This window comes from Episyrphus balteatus, chromosome 3, assembly GCF_945859705.1.
Source record: "Episyrphus balteatus chromosome 3, idEpiBalt1.1, whole genome shotgun sequence".
NCBI lineage: Eukaryota > Metazoa > Arthropoda > Insecta > Diptera > Syrphidae > Episyrphus > Episyrphus balteatus.
The window spans coordinates 26,702,290-26,720,456 of NC_079136.1; the positions used below are offsets into that span (position 1 = coordinate 26,702,290).

Genomic DNA, 18,167 nt, shown 5'->3' on the forward strand with positions numbered 1-18,167 from the left:
TCCGGATTTTTTTCAGCAATATAATTGCATCATTAGCCCAAAATCACCTTTTTCTGGGTTACGAGGTATTAGAACTACATAGACGATGGGTTTCCCTGATGCGTTCTAGAATCAACGTAAGGATAACATGTGGCAGTCCTTGATTTACTATTTCAAGGTAATGTGACAGATCCGACAGTGATTCACTGATAGCACGAAAAATGACATTATGTATTCTGTCCATTTTTTTACCCACATGGTCCTATTCCAGACCTTTTTTTTTTAATGGAACAGTGCTTCTCAAGTGTGAAAAGTTCAAATATCCTAGATGTATGATCAACAGCTGGGGTCGAATTACGGCATACGTTCGTTAAAGAATGGTTGCTATGTGTCCCTATCGTTTTATAATAATTAAATAGAGACAGAAATAGTCAAAACGTTAACGTATGATCGTAATCGTGTGCCATAATTCGACCCCTGGTGTGGCGAGAGAACTGCCATTTTCTATGACTGAGGAATACCTCCTAAGCTGAAAGGAAAACTCTATAGATAATGTGTTCACAATGTTGGATAATGTACCAAAAGTATTAGAGTTAATTGACAGGTGCTGAGATAAAAAAAGCTTTGCATGAGTATTAGGGTGGGTCAAAAAAATTATATTAATGGGAAGGTCCTCCGCTTTGCAATTTTCCATTTTTACATCAAGCTTCTACTAAAAAAAAATAATTTTTTTATTAATTGACTTTTTAGCAAATTTCTTTTCATATTCTTGTAGGAAATTGAACGCTCTACAAAAAAGGCCTTATACACTTTTTTCGTTTATCTAACCGTTGAATAGATTATTGAGGTCCAAAAATCGAGAAAATCTTTAAAAATTCGTTTTTTGTTCTTAATTTTGTAACAAATTGAAAAATTATAATGATCAAACGCGCAAGACATATTTTTGTTGGAAATGGATTGCTCCACAAAAAAGGTCTTATTAACTTTTTTCATTAATCTAACCATTCTAAAGATATTCGAGGTCAAAGTTAAAAAAAAATATAAAAACATTTTATATTTTTTAAAAATTTCTAATTCACTGAAACAAATCGCAATGCATACGGGTCATAAAAAAACTATTGAAATCAGTGAGCATTGGTTTGGATACGAATATCTTCTAAACGGTTAAAGCAATCAATTTCATTCCAAGGAATTTTTTGTAGAACGTTTAAGCCCCTACAAGAATATATCTTGCTAATTTGAAAATAATGAAGTTTCAGTGAATTAGAAATTTTTAAAAAATATAAAATGTTTTTATATTTTTTTTTAACTTTGACATCGAATATCTTTAGAATGGTTAGATTAATGAAAAAAGTTAATAAGACCTTTTTTGTGGAACAATCAATTTCCAACAAGAATATGTCTTGCGCGTTTGATCATTATAATTTTTCAATTTGTTACAAAATTAAGAACAAATAACGAATTTTTAAAGATTTTCTCGATTTTTGGACCTCAAATATTTATTCAACGGTTAGATAAACGAAAAAAGTGTATAAGGCCTTTTTTGTAGAGCGTTCAATTTCCTACAAGAATATGAAAAGAAATTTGCTAAAAAGTCAATTAATAAAAAAATTATTTCTTTTTAGTAGAAGCTTGATGTAAAAATGGAAAATTGCAAAGCGGAGGACCTTCCCATTAATATAAAGAGCTCATATTTGGTGTGTATATTCTAGAGGGGTCTAACAATCGATTTTTCGGAGTACCAATTCAAAAAAAAAGAATTTCGATTTTTTTTTGACCCACCCTAATGAGTATGACAGCATATTTTTAGCTCTCTGACCAGACCAATGTCGCCATAAAGCCCGTATAGTTGAATATTCTCCACATCACTTGTAAAATCTTCCTCTAAAAGCAGCCCAAGTTTTTTGTATTTTGTTTTTGCTCTTTACAATGTACAAGACTTCTCTGAGTGAAGGCACGTAAATGCATTCTTAGCCCGAAACTTCATGCGAATTAACCTAACACTGAATAACTAGCCCTTATAGGCGCAAATCAAGTGCAAAGTCAATTAGCCTGAAATCGCCCTTAATATAAAAGAATAATCGACATTGTACTTCGGGTTTGGTCATCTTTTTCCTTTGTTGGAGCGTAGGTACAGGCCATCATCATGTTTTTGAATTGTGTTCGGATGCGGACTGTGACATCACTCATCATTCTTCCTCTTATCACAAAGCCACACCCAAATGACTGACATCGTCAAGTACTAAATCGAGCAATTACTTCAGCAACATGCCTTCTAACCTAAAGAGTTCTTAATGAATAAGGGCGAGTTAGCTTCCTGCTCTTTATGGATCTGTGCATTAAATACTTCGGAGTGTATAAGGTGTTCACCACAATTCTCTGAATGAATTTATCCGCTATCGTCGTTTGTTGGAAGTGTCTTCGTGAGAACACTTGTATTTTGGGGGCTAATTAGTAGAAACATCCTACCCCGCTGTAATTGTTCATTTTAGAAATACAAAAATTCCTAAGCTAATAATAAAAATTCTTGTCCAAATATTAATAACAAAATTATTTTTATTCCCCCTTAATTTTTAAATTTAATCATCTTTACCAGGAACATAATCCTCATCGTCATCATCCGATTCCAGATCATCACCTAAATCCAAATCGCCAATACTCTGAAACAAAGTCTCATCGATTTTAACATTTTCAATCGATTCACCAGCTTCCAAAAGAAACTTAATATCAGATTCGTTGAGAGTATTATCACAAAGGAACAATTCTTTGCCAGTAAGTTTCTTGCCATCGCTCAGAATCTTTTCTCTCTTAGCTGCAATTCCAGTACTTTCTTCAAATTCCATTTTCCATTTCATAAAAGTCTCCACCGTCACACGAGTTCCTTCGAATTTCTTGCGTTCGGCTTCTTCACTTTCGTACAATTTGCGAGCTGTTTCGTTTTCTTGTTCTTTCTTGTGATCGTCCCATCGTTCGTTTAGCCATTCCTGAGCACTACTAACTAAAGAGAATATCATTTCCATGCCGAGGTGTTCTTCGATTGTGGCTTGTATGTGTTCCAACAAGAGACGTTCGTATGAATCCTCAAAATTGAATGCATCTTCGATTTCAACAATTGGACCTTCGTCGGGGTATTTGGCAGTGTAAGTGAAGACAAGATTGCAGGAAAGTCCATTTTCCTCATCGGCAGAGAATTCTTCGGTGGCAATTGGTATTTGGAATTTATGCAAGGGTGTTGTTTCCAGAACTTAAGTAAAAAAAAGTGATAATAGAAAAAGAAAATTACCAAATATGTAGAATTGATCTTACTCTCCATATCACCGCAATAAATGGAGTCTAGTGCTTCAATTTCATTAGATTGATCTTCGGCGTAGTTTCTACTCATTTTGATGGATATATGATTTACAAATTAAATAAAATTTATAAATAATTGCAAACAATCGACGTTGATGCTCGATATCCAATTTACACGGTTTTTAGAGGAAGAGGGTTATGTTGTGACAAAATGTCAATTGGTAAATGTCAAAAGTGACGTTTGAGACGTTAAGTGATGCCAATATCTGAAATTTTGGGACAGAAAACTTGTTTGATTACAAATAAAATATCTTACAGAATGAAACGAGTAAATTTAAACGAAAAAAAGCTTGTTTTCGGAAAAGCCTGCTTAATGAATTTATAGAAGCTTTACAGAAATTACCAAGTTTAGTATTTGATTTTTGGTTTTGATATTGAATAATCTAGCTCGGACACTTTTTGGTTTTGACATTGAATAATTTAGCTCGGACATTTTTTGTTTTGATATTTCTGCTATTTGAACTTAATGAAGTTTTTGACTTCATTAATGAATATACTCCCAACTAGCACAACAGCTTCTATAAATTGAGATCTCGCAGGTACTACTTTTTATACAGCTTGTATTGAACTTGCTTCAGAATTAAGTTGCTTATAGAAATTCGAACTTGTTTAACAACTTCTAATAAGTTGTTTAAATACTGTTAAAGAAACTTAAAGGAAAAAAAGATTCTTTTCGGAAAAGCCTGCTAAATGAATTTATAGAAGCTTTACAGAAATTACCAAGTTTAGTATTTGATTTTTGGTTTTGATATTGAATAATCTAGCTCGAACACTTTTTGGTTTTGACATTGAATAATTTAGCCAAGACATTTTTTTGACATTTCTGCTATTTGAACTGATTAAGTTTTTGATTTCATTAATGAATATACTAGGATGACCGAGTGGGTTGAGTGGCGGACTGCCACCAAGTAGGTACGAAGTTCGATTCCTGGGTGTGGTAAAAAAAATTATGTACTTTTAAAATTATTATCAATAGATATACTAAAAACTAATGGAATAATATATATAATTTCAGGTCAAACGATAAAATTCATGATTTAAAATCAAATAAAAACCAGTTAAAAAAGAATTCTTTTTTGTTTTTGTAGTTGTTTTTTTAATTTCGATAAGACATGTATTAAAGAGCTATACAAGCTCTTTCGAAGCTATCTGTCAACTCTCAAAGCTTCGGTAGAGCTTCGGTAAAGCTTCGTTTAAAATCCTTATAGAGGGTCAAACTTGTATAACGTTCTCCTTTTTCCATGCCCAACAACCTTACTAAAGTTTAAAAGAAGCTGAAATGTAGCTTTTGTAATACCTTAACCGAAGCTGAAATGTTAGTTGGGCTAGGATGGCCGAGTGGGTAGAGTGGTGGACTGCCACCAAGCAGATACGAAATACGATTCCTGGGTGTGATAAAAAAATTATATACTTTTAAAATTATTATCAATTTTACTAAAAACTAATTTAAAAATAAATATAATTTCAGATCAAAAGATAAAATTCATGATTTAAAATCAAATAAAAACCAGTTGAAAGAGAATTCTTTTTTGTTTTTGTAGTTTTTTTTTTTTTAATTTCGATAAGACATGTATTAAACAGCTATACAAGCTCTTCTGAAGCTATCTGTCAAATCTCAAAGCTTCGGAAGAGCTTCGGTAAAGCTTCGTTTAAATTTCTTATAGAGGGTCAAACTTGTATAATAGTCTCCTTTTTCCATGCCCAACAACCTTACTAAAGTTTAAAGAAGCTGAAATGTAGCTTTTGTAATACCTTAACCGAAGCTGAAATGTTAGTTGGGATAGCTTGTGACAAACAGCTTAAAATGGCCTTAAGGAGGTTTTCTTGTAGAGGGTTTATCTAAAACTACCTTACCTATTTCTTACCTCAAATTCGAGATTTAGCTAAGTAGATTTAGAATAAATTTTGAGTTTTATTCTAAATCTCGGATTGAAAGTGAAAATCTAAAATTTAGGGTAGCTGGGCCCAAATCTGAGATTTAGCGAAGTAGATTTAAAAAAAAAACATCTCGAGATTTTAGCTAAATCTCGGATTTAGGGTACATGGAAAGATAGTATAATGCACAAACTGGAATACTTGCTTAGTATGTTATAATAAGGCCTTATAATTTTATTTTATTTGTTTCTATTTTGTTTTTTCTCCTCTTTTGGAAATTCCACTGCTTTTTCATAAACTACCACTACGCACCTACTAGTATTTAAAATTATCCGAACCCTATTAAAAATTTTATAATTATATTTAATACGAATCAAACAGATCACATTTGTCCCAAAGTACACATTTCAAAAAGTGTGAACATTACCTAAATCGCCTGACAAAACTGACAGCTGTCAACGTTTTTCTGCACATTCGAGGTTAGAGTTTTTGCTGGAGTAAGAATTTCATCTTTATTTTATCAATTATTTAATAAATTCTTATATAAATATTCCTTATCTAACTAACAGTAATTAAATAATAAAACACATTTTATATTCATCAAAATTTAAACATTACTTTTTGCAAAACTATTCATTTAACCAAGATTTTTCTTATTACAGTTTTTTGCCCTGCACACAATTACATAATTGTTCAATAAGAAAAAAATGTCGCAAGCTCCAGTGCGTGTTTCTCCTCTAATCAAATTCGGCAGATGGAGTCTGCTCCTTGTCGGCATTGGTTACGGTGCCTTCCACCAGAACAGACTCGCCACCCGCGAAGTCAAGATTCGTGAAATCGAAGCCCAACAAAAGATTGTCCGCGATGCTAAGATTGCCGAAGAGAAGAAGAGGAACGCAGAGGCTGAAATTAAGGCACTCGAAGAACTCTCCAAACCATCTAAAAAGTAGATTTAATAATTTCCAATTTAAAAAAAATCTATGTTTAATCGAAATCATCTGAATCTGTTTCCGATGGTGGATTTATAAGGATTCAATAAATAGTTGTTCATAACGATAAAAAAGAATGTGGTTAACGTGAATACATTAAATTGGTCATAATAGCTTATTTCTTTTATTTCAATTAGATTCCGACTGAAGATCCCAGTTAGACTAACTATTTAATTTAGTCTGAATCTGAACCGATGATATTTTATCAGCTTTTTTCTATGTCGTTTTTTCCTATTTTATGAAAATTCTAGTCGCATTCATTTTAGTAGTCTTCATGTCGTTAAGATAAATAAATATTTTTGTGGCCTTATGTTAGATCTTTGTTATTTGACGTTGACCTTGGTAAGGAAAATTGAAACAATTCTTATTTGAATTGTTTCAATTTTCCTTACAGTAACTTTTTGAGAAATGCCTATCTATCGGAATACTACTTGACTTGACGAAAACCAGTTAACTCTTTTAAAGCCTATGTACATTTGAAAACTTGTGTACCTATTCTGATGAAAAGGAGTGTATGTCACCTAATTCTCATTTATATGAAATGTTTGTGGCATAAGAGGCATCTTTGGTTTGTCAGGTTTTAAATATTTGTGACTATCCATTTCAAATAAGAAAAACACTATTTGGTTGTTATTCTATCACGAAACAAAAATAAAATTCTACTTCATTGAAGCTCCATCTTTTGTTTAACTTTGTCATTGTCTAAGGGCTGCTTGCTTGGAGTTAAACATTTTTGGATAAACACAAACACTCGTCGGGTGAGGATAAAGCGATAGTCGATAATTGATTATCAAAATCGACCATTTATGGAACAAAATTGTCGTTTTTGACTATGACTATGAAGGCGCAAAATTTTAAATAATTAAGTAAAAATCTGTCTGCTTTTGACTTAGTAAATTGAATCGTGGTTTTTGAAATGGAGATAGGTAAATCCTTTTAAAAAAATTTTCAGGCGCATCAAAAACTGGATAAAATTTCTTTTGTAAAGATCATTCACCAGTTTTGTTTTCACATATTGTGAGTGTGTTGTTAGAACTTGCAACACGTTAAGAACAGTTTGGTGAATATTCTTTACAAACTAAGTTATATCCATTTTTTAATACATTTCAAAAAAATTATCAAATGGACTTATCACCATTTCAAAATTAACGATTCAATTACTAAAAAGGCTTAAGCAATTTACTAAATCGTTTAAAATGCTTCGTAAGTGTGAAAAGTTTAAATATCTGAGGTCTATGATAAATAGTAAAGGTACTTGTGATGACGGTATTAATCATTGCGTAAGCGTAGGGTGGATGAAGTGGCGGAAAAATTCTGCTATCTTCTGTGACCGAAAAATGCCCCCTAAGCTGCTGAAAGGAGGCATGAGAGTAAGTTAACGGTACGCATACGGAAGGTAACAGACAAGCCAAAAAATGTATACCAAACATCTCCCACGCCAGAACGAAACAACTCCTCACTCGCATCAGGAGTCAGATTCGCAAAACCACAGGCTTCCTTACTGGACACTGCTCAGTAAAAAAAAAACACCTCAAAACCATGGGCATTACACAAGACGACACCTGCAGAATATGTAACGAAGACGAAGAAACAGCAGAGCACATACTGTGTCACTGTATAATTGCTAACACGTCGACGTCACCTCGGAGGGTATTATCTCGAAGCGGAAAACATCGCCGCTAGTTCACCCAAAACACACTAAGGTCCAATTTATTCACACTCCATTAAATTTAAAGTCGCCATTAAAAAAGGGAAATTTTAAAATTTGTATGCGATTTGACAGTTTTATAATTTTTAATGGAGCCTTTAAAAATAATGGAGAGTGAATAAATTGGGCCTAAGTTATCTAAACTCAGGATTTCTATGTGAATTTTAAAAAGAGGAAGTCACAATAGGCCCATCAGGGGCCGCAGTGATATGGCGAATTACTCCACTCCCACCTCTCACCTAATCTTAATCTTAAGTTAACGGTAGCTAAGATGAATATGCATCGTATGATAGCAAGAGTTACAAAGCTCCATCGAATTTGAGGAACGTATATCCGAGGAAGGTTTTATGTTAAAAATACCATCTTTCAAAAACTAGAACACGACCGACTCAGTTCTAATTCCCATGTTCAAAGGAGAGATCTTAAGAACCCCGTCAAAAAGTAAGAAGAAATTTAGGCCTAAAAACTCCTGGTAGGTACAAGCAAATGCAAAAACACCCAGCATTCAGTTGGCCTCAGAAATGGAACAATACAAAGCCGCCGATTTCTGAGGTCAAATATAAGTGGAAAAGTGTAATTTCGTTTCGGCAACAAAAACCTTATAAACAAATGTAGTTTTCCATTTGTCTAGGATGTAATTTCGAGTGACTCCTAGAAAGCGGCAAAGACGGTAACGCGGCATGAGATTTCGACATCGAAATGCGATGTAGAAAAAAGGACGTGTTCATTCTCTAGAAATAATCAGCAGATATTTTTTTATGAAAACTAAAAAAATCAACTTTATAAAGGAGAATATAGGTGCAGGAAAAATAACATAATTTAGCATTTTCTTAATGAAAGTGTAAATGTAAAATGGTTACGTCAGTATATTTTGATATATTTTCGTTGTAATAAAATGGTGCACTTAACACTTTTGCTCTTGAAAAATCATTCTTTTGGCCTATATTAGAAAAGACTTAAGGCACAACACACCTTCGTTGGGGTTGGTCAAAACATCATAATAGAACAATTTGGCTGGAGCATGCTTGTTGATTTAGGCCAATCTAGGCTGTGAGCCTCACCTTATGTATATAAAAGCAAGCTAAAGCAATAGCCTTCAATGAAATGTTTAAAATCGATGATCTGATTTGGATCACGAGGAAAATAAAACACAGCTAATATAAATAAATATATTTTTCTTTGAAGCTATGTATCCCTGTTTTCTCAAAACTATTTTTCTCTGAATTTTTTTCTCGAACACAAAAATTTTTTTTGCGGAAAAGTTCAATAAAATGAACACGTCTCTTGTCATTCATCAGCTGTCACTGTCAGCGAGGAAAAGTATTTTTGTTAAAAATTTTTGCATTCTGCATACATAAAACAAAAGTTTTTCTTTTATAATTTTTCTGGTCAAACTCGGCATTTATTTTTTTATTAAAACCATTATAAAAATTACTTATTTAAGTTGTCCATAAACATTTTAAAATAATATTGATTTTATATATTTTTATTATTGATTAGCAAAAATCCTTAAAACTTAAAAAAAAAAAAACAAAGAGAAAAAAAGAAAATTGTCTAGAATAGAATTTGCAAATTTGTTAGAAAAAAAAAAAAAACAAGAAAGAAAACATGAATTTATATGATTGGATTGATAAAAGGCAAAGTAAAATTCTACCGCATAATTTGTACACAGATCAAGTGATGAAAAGAATTTACACAAAACTTGAACCATGCAAATATTGGAATGACTTGTATCCTGCCCATTTGAATTCTTCCGAATACGGTGCTGTATTTAATTTAGAATTTTCTCCACTTGGGTATAATATCAAACAATCAACATTAAATAACGGGCATGAAATAGAAAATAAGTCCTGTTTTCTTGTTTTTTTTTTTTAGAAATATTCTTGCAGCTGCATGCGAACGGAGGGCAATTGTTCTATTCGATGCAATATCACAGAAACAAACTCATCGAGTTATGAAAGCACACACGGACAATGTTAATTGCATCAAGTAAGAACTTATTCTATTTTTTATCTTAAAATTATCCTTTACACAATTTCGTTACAAAGATTTTTAAACAATCAAACATTTGCAACGTGTTCAGATGACACAACAGTTGCAATATGGGACACACGTTTCTTAAAGAATCGAGTACGAATGCTTCAAGGCCATTCGAATTGGGTTAAGAATATTGAGTACTCGAATAAGGATAAACTTTTGGTAACATCTGGATTTGATGGAAGTATATTTACTTGGGATATAAATGCCCACACTGAAGAGGGACTTGTCTATCAGAAAGTATTTAATACTTCCGGTCTGATGAGATGTCGGATATCACCGGATGGTACAAAGTTAGTAATGTGTACAACTGGAGGTTATTTGATGATTATTCATCATTTAGATCTGACAACATTGAGGAAAGATTTACGTGGATTTAGAGTAAATTAATTTGATTAGAAATTTTATAGAATTGACTTATATGACATTGTTATTTTTTATTTTTTAGCCAACTTTATATAGACTGATGCAAATGGCAAATCAATTTATACCTAATGCAGCCAAGTTTGATCATATTTTTTCGAAAAATCAAAAGAGAAATCGTGTAGAACTTGTGACTGATTTTCCAGAAGATAATGAAGCGGAAATTATTCATGCTTTGCAGGTAATTTATTTTTTTGGAAACTTGTTTTTGTATTTCTTTTTTGTTGTTTTTATTTAAAAGAATTTATCAAGATTAGTACGATTTCGTAAGGAATTAAAGATTGCGAAAGATAGAGCTGAAAGTTCATTATGATCAACAATAAGCCTTTTCAATCACCACGTTCCTTAGTTGTTGATAGGGGTTAGATATGAAGAATAGCTGAAATTCATATCCATACGCTCCACGTATAGTATTCTTAGTTGTCTATTAGGCTGGGTCACAAATGTATGGAGACATTGTTTTTTATGCTGATTTTTTCACGGGCACAGTGATGAAATGGTGCTAAACTATGAATAGAACAATAATATTAAGTTTGGTTATAATCAGACTTTATCTTCTGCCTCCGGTTGCCCAGCCAAGTTCTCTTTCAAAATCAAGCTCCTAAGAAATTTTCAGCTACGTAGGATAAGTAGTTTCTGAGAAATAGGCCTTCAAAAATCGCAAAAACAGTAACTGATTGACTCACTGGCTCTTATGCAAAAAGAATGAGCTAAAGCTCAATCTCACTTTTCAGTACATTTTCTAGAGATCTATCTCAAGAAAATGAGATAGATCTCAAGAAAATGTACTAAAAAGTGAGACATGAGCTTAAGCTCATGCTGGTGCAGAAGCATGGACTTTAACGAAGGCGGATGAAAACATCTTGGATTGTTCCGAGAGAAAAGTTCTTCGCGCGATTTTTGGTCCCGTGTGTATTTATGGTGATTGGAGAGGAAGATACAACAACGAGCTTTACGGGTTGTACAAGGACGCTAACCTAGCCAAGAGAGTGAAGGTGCAGCGCCTGAGATGGCTAGGTCACGTGGAGCGCATGGACAACAATGCTCCGGCCCGGAAAGTTGGCGTGCGCAACTGGAAGCAGCGAGCTAAGGATAGAGCTGGCTGGCGAAGCTTGTTGGTTGAGGCCCAAATCCACAGCGGATTGTAGCCGCCTTACGGCGCTGGTCACCCTAAGTTAGTAAGTAAGTATGAGCTTAAGCTCATTTTTATTGCATACGAGCCACTAACTTACATATCATGAACATAATGGAAAACTTCTCGTTATCATAGAAATTTGTTATCGTGATGGATCTTTAAGTACATACATACATGGCTGAATTAATATCAATTATTAAAGAGTATACTTCTAAATACCCTAGAATCTTGGAATTTGGTAGAATTACAATGCAATAGACGGAGAGATGGTTGCAAGTTTTCGGACTGACTCGGGAAATGGAATTTTTTTTCATGAAATTGTTGGATAGGGGTGGGATAAGCAAATGCCAAATTGGCAGAAAGCAGACTGGATGGAATAAGCGTGGGTGGGGGCTCAAACTTGCATTTTTTTTTGGAAAAAAAACTTTCTCGGAAATGGGTGCAAAGTGGTGGAGGTGGTTGAAGAAGGTGTTAAAGTGACAATTCCAAAATGGCAGAAAGCTAAGTGGATGGAAAAGGGGTGGCAGAAGGGCGCAAAGTGGTAAATTTTTTTTTTAAATTTACTGACTCGGAAATGGCTGCCATTTTGCAAGTGTGTTCCTGATGGTATGTAGTTTCTAAATTCAAAATGGCAGAAAGCAGACTGGATGGGTTCTATTTTTTTTCAATTTTTTACTTCGGAGAGTGCCAAAAAAAAACTTTTATTTTAAAAAAATATTTAAAAGCAACGGCAACACCTTAAATCTTATATTATAACTTTTTTTAAAGCAAAAACCCAATTATATAATAATCTTTTTAAATAATATTGTTTTTGTGAAAAGTTTTTGAAACAAAAATTTTTAAACTCAAAATTTTAACTTTTTTTTAATTTTTTTTTTGTAACTTTATTTTTTTTTTTAATTTTACACGATCAAGCTTTGCTTTTTGTATTTTTATTTAATTGTCTAGCTAATTCTTAATGAAGTGTTGAAAACCAGATGCTAAAATGTCGTATAGTTTTTGAAATAATTAATTTTTAAACTCAAAATTTTTAACTTTTTAAACATTTTTTTTCTCATTTTAATTTTATTTTTAATTTAACGATATCAAGCACTGCTTTTGGTAATTAAAATCAATTTCGTAATCAATTCTAAATCAATTACTGAAAAGCAGATGCTAAAATGTCGTAAAGTTTTTGAAATAATCAATTTTTTAATTCAATTTTTTTTTATTTTTTTTTCTATTTTAATTTTATTTTTAATTTTACGATACCAAGTATCGCTTTTGGTAATTAAAATCAATTTTGTAATCAATTTTAAATCAATTACTGAAAACCAGATGCTAAAAAGTCGTAAAGTTTTTGAAATAATCAATTTTTAAATTCAAATTTTTTTTATTTTTTTTGTAATTTTTTTTCTATTTTAATTTTATTTTTAATTTTACGATACCAAGTATCGTTTTTGGTAATTAAAATCAATTTTGTAATAAATTTTAAATCAATTACTAAAAACCAGATGCTAAAAAGTCGTAAAGTTTTTGAAATAATCAATTTTTTAATTCAAATTTTTTTTATTTTTTTTGTAATTTTTTTTCTATTTTAATTTTATTTTTAATTTTACGATACCAAGTATCGCTTTTGGTAATTAAAATCAATTTTGTAATCAATTTTAAATCAATTACTGAAAACCAGATGCTAAAATGTCTACTGCAGATAGCTTTGCCAAAAAGATCTATAACTTTTATATCGACCATTTTTTCACATAACCTCAAAATCTATGTAAAAAATTCAAATAACCGAGTTTTTGGTTTTTATTTTTATCTTTTTCAAAAAAAAAAAAAAAATTTCTTACCTTATTATGTCACAAATTAAAATAGAAAAAAAATTACAAAAAAAATAAAAAAAATTTGAATTAAAAAATTGATTATTTCAAAAACTTTACGACTTTTTAGCATCTGGTTTTTAGTAATTGATTTAAAATTTATTACAAAATTGATTTTAATTACCAAAAACGATACTTGGTATCGTAAAATTAAAAATAAAATTAAAATAGAAAAAAAATTACAAAAAAAATATAAAAAAATTTGAATTTAAAAATTGATTATTTCAAAAACTTTACGACTTTTTAGCATCTGGTTTTCAGTAATTGATTTAAAATTGATTACAAAATTGATTTTAATTACCAAAAGCGATACTTGGTATCGTAAAATTAAAAATAAAATTAAAATAGAAAAAAAAATAAAAAAAAATTGAATTAAAAAATTGATTATTTCAAAAACTTTACGACATTTTAGCATCTGCTTTTCAGTAATTGATTTAGAATTGATTACGAAATTGATTTTAATTACCAAAAGCAGTGCTTGATATCGTTAAATTAAAAATAAAATTAAAATGAGAAAAAAAATGTTTAAAAAGTTAAAAATTTTGAGTTTAAAAATTAATTATTTCAAAAACTATACGACATTTTAGCATCTGGTTTTCAACACTTCATTAAGAATTAGCTAGACAATTAAATAAAAATACAAAAAGCAAAGCTTGATCGTGTAAAATTAAAAAAAAAAATAAAGTTACAAAAAAAAAATTAAAAAAAAGTTAAAATTTTGAGTTTAAAAATTTTTGTTTCAAAAACTTTTCACAAAAACAACATTATTTAAAAAGATTATTATATAATAGGGTTTTTGCTTTAAAAAAAGTTATAATATAAGATTTAAGGTGTTGCCGTTGCTTTTAAATATTTTTTTAAAATAAAAGTTTTTTTTTGGCACTCTCCGAAGTAAAAAATTGAAAAAAAATAGAACCCATCCAGTCTGCTTTCTGCCATTTTGAATTTAGAAACTACATACCATCAGGAACACACTTGCAAAATGGCAGCCATTTCCGAGTCAGTAAATTAAAAAAAAAAATTTACCACTTTGCGCCCTTCTGCCACCCCTTTTCCATCCACTTAGCTTTCTGCCATTTTGGAATTGTCCCTTTAACACCTTCTTCAACCACCTCCACCACTTTGCACCCATTTCCGAGAAAGTTTTTTTTCCAAAAAAAAATGCAAGTTTGAGCCCCCACCCACGCTTATTCCATCCAGTCTGCTTTCTGCCAATTTGGCATTTGCTTATCCCACCCCTATCCAACAATTTTATGAAAAAAAATTCCATTTCCCGAGTCAGTCCGAAAACTTGCAACCATCTCTTAGACTACAAAGGGAACATATTTAAATTTAAGATTTTCTCTATAGGAGGCGTGGTATCCGCTAAGAAATAATAGAAGAAAGATAATTATAATGTTTCATAAATTAATTAACAAGTCTTAGAAAAATTAGTTTTGGTTTTTTTTTTTAATTTATCAAAAACGACAAAACATTTGTGCATCCGGTTTTTTATTTTTGTTTAAAAACAAATAAGAGTATTGAATTTGAAAACTTAAATAGTACTTAATCACCTAAAATTTTGAAAAAAAATAAGTTCTCAAATTAAAATTTTTTTTTTCAAAATTTTGGTTTTGAAAATAAATTTTTCAAAAACTGTTTTACTGCATATAAACCCTTCCACCGATTTTTTTCTTCTCCCGACCCAAAATACATGCTTAAGCTTTTTGGCACATCCTCCTGAATTAGCTTGTATAAGAAATGAAATAATAATAAATTAAGCAAAGCAGTGTGGTTTTTAGGCAAAAACCAGCTTTTTCAAAAATTAAACCACATTCCGGAGGAAATTTTACCTATAAGTTAACCGAACCATTTAGCACCTTTTTGAAAATCCAAATTTTACCCACCCTACTGTCTATGCAGACTTACTAACTTTGGGTGACCCGCGCCTTAAGGTGGATTCGGATCTCAACCTACAAGCTTCTCTATCCACCCATGTCTATCTTTGGCCAGCTGCTTTCTTTTTCTCACATCAAGTTGATTGAAGTCCCCTTCCACTTGCGTCGTGCATTTTAGAAGAGGTCATCTTCTACTGCGACATCCCTTTGGGTTGAAGTTTCGAAAACTTTCCATCATTGTTGTCAATGCATTCCACATGACGTGAATATTTGGTCTATGGTCGTTTGGACACTGATATGGACATGATTTCCACTTACCATATTCAGCAGATGAATTCGTGTATACTCACAACCACGTCACCGCTTGCTGTTTTAAATAACTCGCAATGATGTCATTGGGCGGTATGCGAAATGCTTTATCTCAGTCTCAAATCTCATTATTTTCAGTTTTTATTAGCATTGATTTTTTCTACGATTTGTTGGTTGCCGAAGTTGGTTGATAATTTGTAAGTAATTTAAAGGAAAGTATTAAATTCTCAAATATGTTAAAGAAAAAAAAAAGCCAAAAAATAATTTGGTTCAAAAGTAAAGTCCCTTTCTGCATTGGCGCAATTGATTGCACTCACTACGTGTACTGTCGCACATAAGATCCTACTTTTGAAAATTTGTATATAAAAAAAAACGGGCTGCTACTTTCAAAACCATATAATTATATTGCTATTTACAATTAATTTAAATTTACATTCTTTCTATGGTACATTAATTAATACATACATATTGTTTTTGGCTTAAAGGGACCTTATACAATGACTAAGTTATCGAGTCTAATGTTATATTTCTTCAATCTATTGAGGAATTTACTACGAATTTACATTTTTTTTTTTAAAGATTGATGAGAGATAAATTAGAATAGATAAATAGTAGTAGATAGGACTGTGTGTGTGTCATTTCATTTTTCTAAAGGATGTCCCAAAATTAACCCAAGGTTTGAATTGGAATTAAAATAGAACACAGTTTTTATTCTTTTGATTGTAATTTGTTTCTATCCATACGCTGTCAATGCTTTCTCTAAATAAGTCTCGTATCTATTGCTTTTACGAATCATCATTCAATTATTTAAAAATTAACTATTTTAGATTTAAAACTTTTGTACAAATTATAAAAATATTCTTTAGTTTTTGATTTTTCTTCAAACAGTTTAATTTTATTTTGTTCACCACCACAAAACATTAATTCTTTTCAAATTTTTTTCTTTAACTTTTTCAACAGATTCATCCTCAGGGACTTTCAATTTTAAGCCGTAACGTAAGCATTGACGAACGAAATGAATACAGTTGCATTCATGATATAAATGAAGAAGTTTACGATATTACTAAAAGACGAAAACGAAAACAAACAGATTACGATGGAGAACCACCCAGTGAAGTTAGTAGATTTAAAAGGAGAATAAGACGAACGATAGTCCCTGAAGAATCAGATTCCGACCAGCCATCTACCTCGAATGGTGTTAGATCATCAGTTAGAGAAAACCAACAACAACAGCCAACCACAGATTCAGGGAGAAGGTCAAAAATACGCAAGAGAGCGGCCAGACCTGCAAACCCATCCACTCCTCATGGAACCACCTATAACCTGCTAACCACAACTTCAGCATCAAGTGCAGTTGGGCTAGTTCATGCCGAGAGCAATACAAATTCTAATGATGCTCCAGCAGCACCGGCGCCAACAGCGGCTAGAACTCCTCCCTCAACCAATTTTGTACCAGACATTTGGGCTGCTGAAATATCAGTAGCGGAAAGAGAAGCTCGCCAAGCTCGTCAGAGTGCTACAAACACTGTATCGGGATATGATTTTGTGTATGCCATCAGCAGTGGAATAATGCAAAACGCAAATACATCTACCGATACAAGCACTGCAACTAGACCCCTGCCTCCGGTTGCTAGTAGTAGCACAACCCTTTATCTTAATGATAATCCTATTCCGTACAGCAAGGAATTCATTCTTCAAAATCCAAGTAAACTCATGTATTACATTCAAGAATCAAATGAAGGCAGAGGTTTCATCAAAGAGTCATGTTTTTCATCCGATGGACGAATAATTTGTTCACCATATAAAAATGGTGTCAGATTATTGTCATTTTCTGAAAATTGCTCGGAACATCCAAGTCAGTATATGAATGCAGAATTGAAAAGAAGTCCCAGGCCACTTTTTGAAGTAAAAACCATTGACTGTCATAAGGACATTGTACTTAGCACATCATTCAGTCCAAAGCAACCGCTTTTGGTGACAGGATGTAAGCAGGGAAAAGTAACTTGGCACTATCCATATTTGTAAAAAAATTCTAAAAAAAAACTAAGATTATTCTACCGCTAACTTTTTTTATTCTTTCAAAATGTATTGAAAGTTTTAATGGAGTGTTTTAGTTTAAATAAAAGAATTAGTATAACTAATTTGATTATGTATGTATGTTGCCTGTTAACCAATAAAATGGGCAAGAACCCGTCACAAATGAAATTTGAATTACATATTTTGTTTTATTTTTGTTTTGTATGGATTTTTTCTTAAACCTTACAGAGCTGAAGGTGGATATGCTTTGGGTATTGAATAGTTATAATAATGATTATTATACATAGGAGATACACCGCTATGAAGGATGTGTGGCGCTACAGTCGCTTTAAAGGATTGTGTATTCAATAGCCAAAGAGTAATTCACATTATTTGTACGTTATCCACATACACTTGGGTGTATACGTGTTTTTTTTTTAAATATATTTTTTAAACCGGAGTGGGGGAGTAGTGGAGGTGAAGACGATTGATCAAGCTAGAAAATTTATGTTGATGCAATCCATTTTTTATTAAATATTATTTTAAAGCATTTTTTAATGCTAATGAGACCCGAAACGACCACTCTGAAAAAGTTTTATTCTTTTTATG

At 31.7% G+C, this 18,167-nt stretch overlaps 3 protein-coding genes across 5 annotated transcripts; 2 read left to right on the forward strand and 1 right to left on the reverse strand.

The window, feature by feature from the left end:
• Nucleotides 1-2,515: 2,515 nt before the first annotated feature.
• LOC129914192 (RWD domain-containing protein 1) lies at nucleotides 2,516-3,491 on the reverse strand. Its single transcript, XM_055993323.1, has 2 exons — nucleotides 3,286-3,491; nucleotides 2,516-3,223 (listed from the first exon to the last, which is right to left on the reverse strand). The coding sequence occupies exons 1-2, from the start codon at nucleotides 3,359-3,361 to the stop codon at nucleotides 2,559-2,561; spliced, it is 741 nt and encodes a 246-aa protein (XP_055849298.1). The 5' UTR covers nucleotides 3,362-3,491; the 3' UTR covers nucleotides 2,516-2,558.
• A 2,081-nt stretch (nucleotides 3,492-5,572) lies between these two features.
• Nucleotides 5,573-6,307, forward strand: LOC129914151 (ATP synthase subunit e, mitochondrial). Of its 3 annotated transcripts, none has more exons than XM_055993239.1 (2): nucleotides 5,573-5,684; nucleotides 5,868-6,307. In XM_055993239.1, the coding sequence occupies exon 2, from the start codon at nucleotides 5,913-5,915 to the stop codon at nucleotides 6,153-6,155; it is 243 nt and encodes an 80-aa protein (XP_055849214.1). In that variant the 5' UTR covers nucleotides 5,573-5,684; nucleotides 5,868-5,912; the 3' UTR covers nucleotides 6,156-6,307. The 3 variants fall into 3 exon arrangements, with proteins under 3 accessions (XP_055849214.1, XP_055849211.1, XP_055849212.1); XM_055993236.1 differs by having other exon boundaries at nucleotides 5,588-5,702; XM_055993237.1 differs by having other exon boundaries at nucleotides 5,659-5,773.
• Nucleotides 6,308-9,435: 3,128 nt separating this feature from the next.
• On the forward strand, nucleotides 9,436-17,756 carry LOC129915426 (DDB1- and CUL4-associated factor 10 homolog). Its single transcript, XM_055994953.1, has 5 exons — nucleotides 9,436-9,698; nucleotides 9,778-9,891; nucleotides 9,951-10,320; nucleotides 10,388-10,543; nucleotides 16,503-17,756. The coding sequence occupies exons 1-5, from the start codon at nucleotides 9,511-9,513 to the stop codon at nucleotides 17,565-17,567; spliced, it is 1,893 nt and encodes a 630-aa protein (XP_055850928.1). The 5' UTR covers nucleotides 9,436-9,510; the 3' UTR covers nucleotides 17,568-17,756.
• The last annotated feature ends 411 nt before the right edge of the window (nucleotides 17,757-18,167 follow it).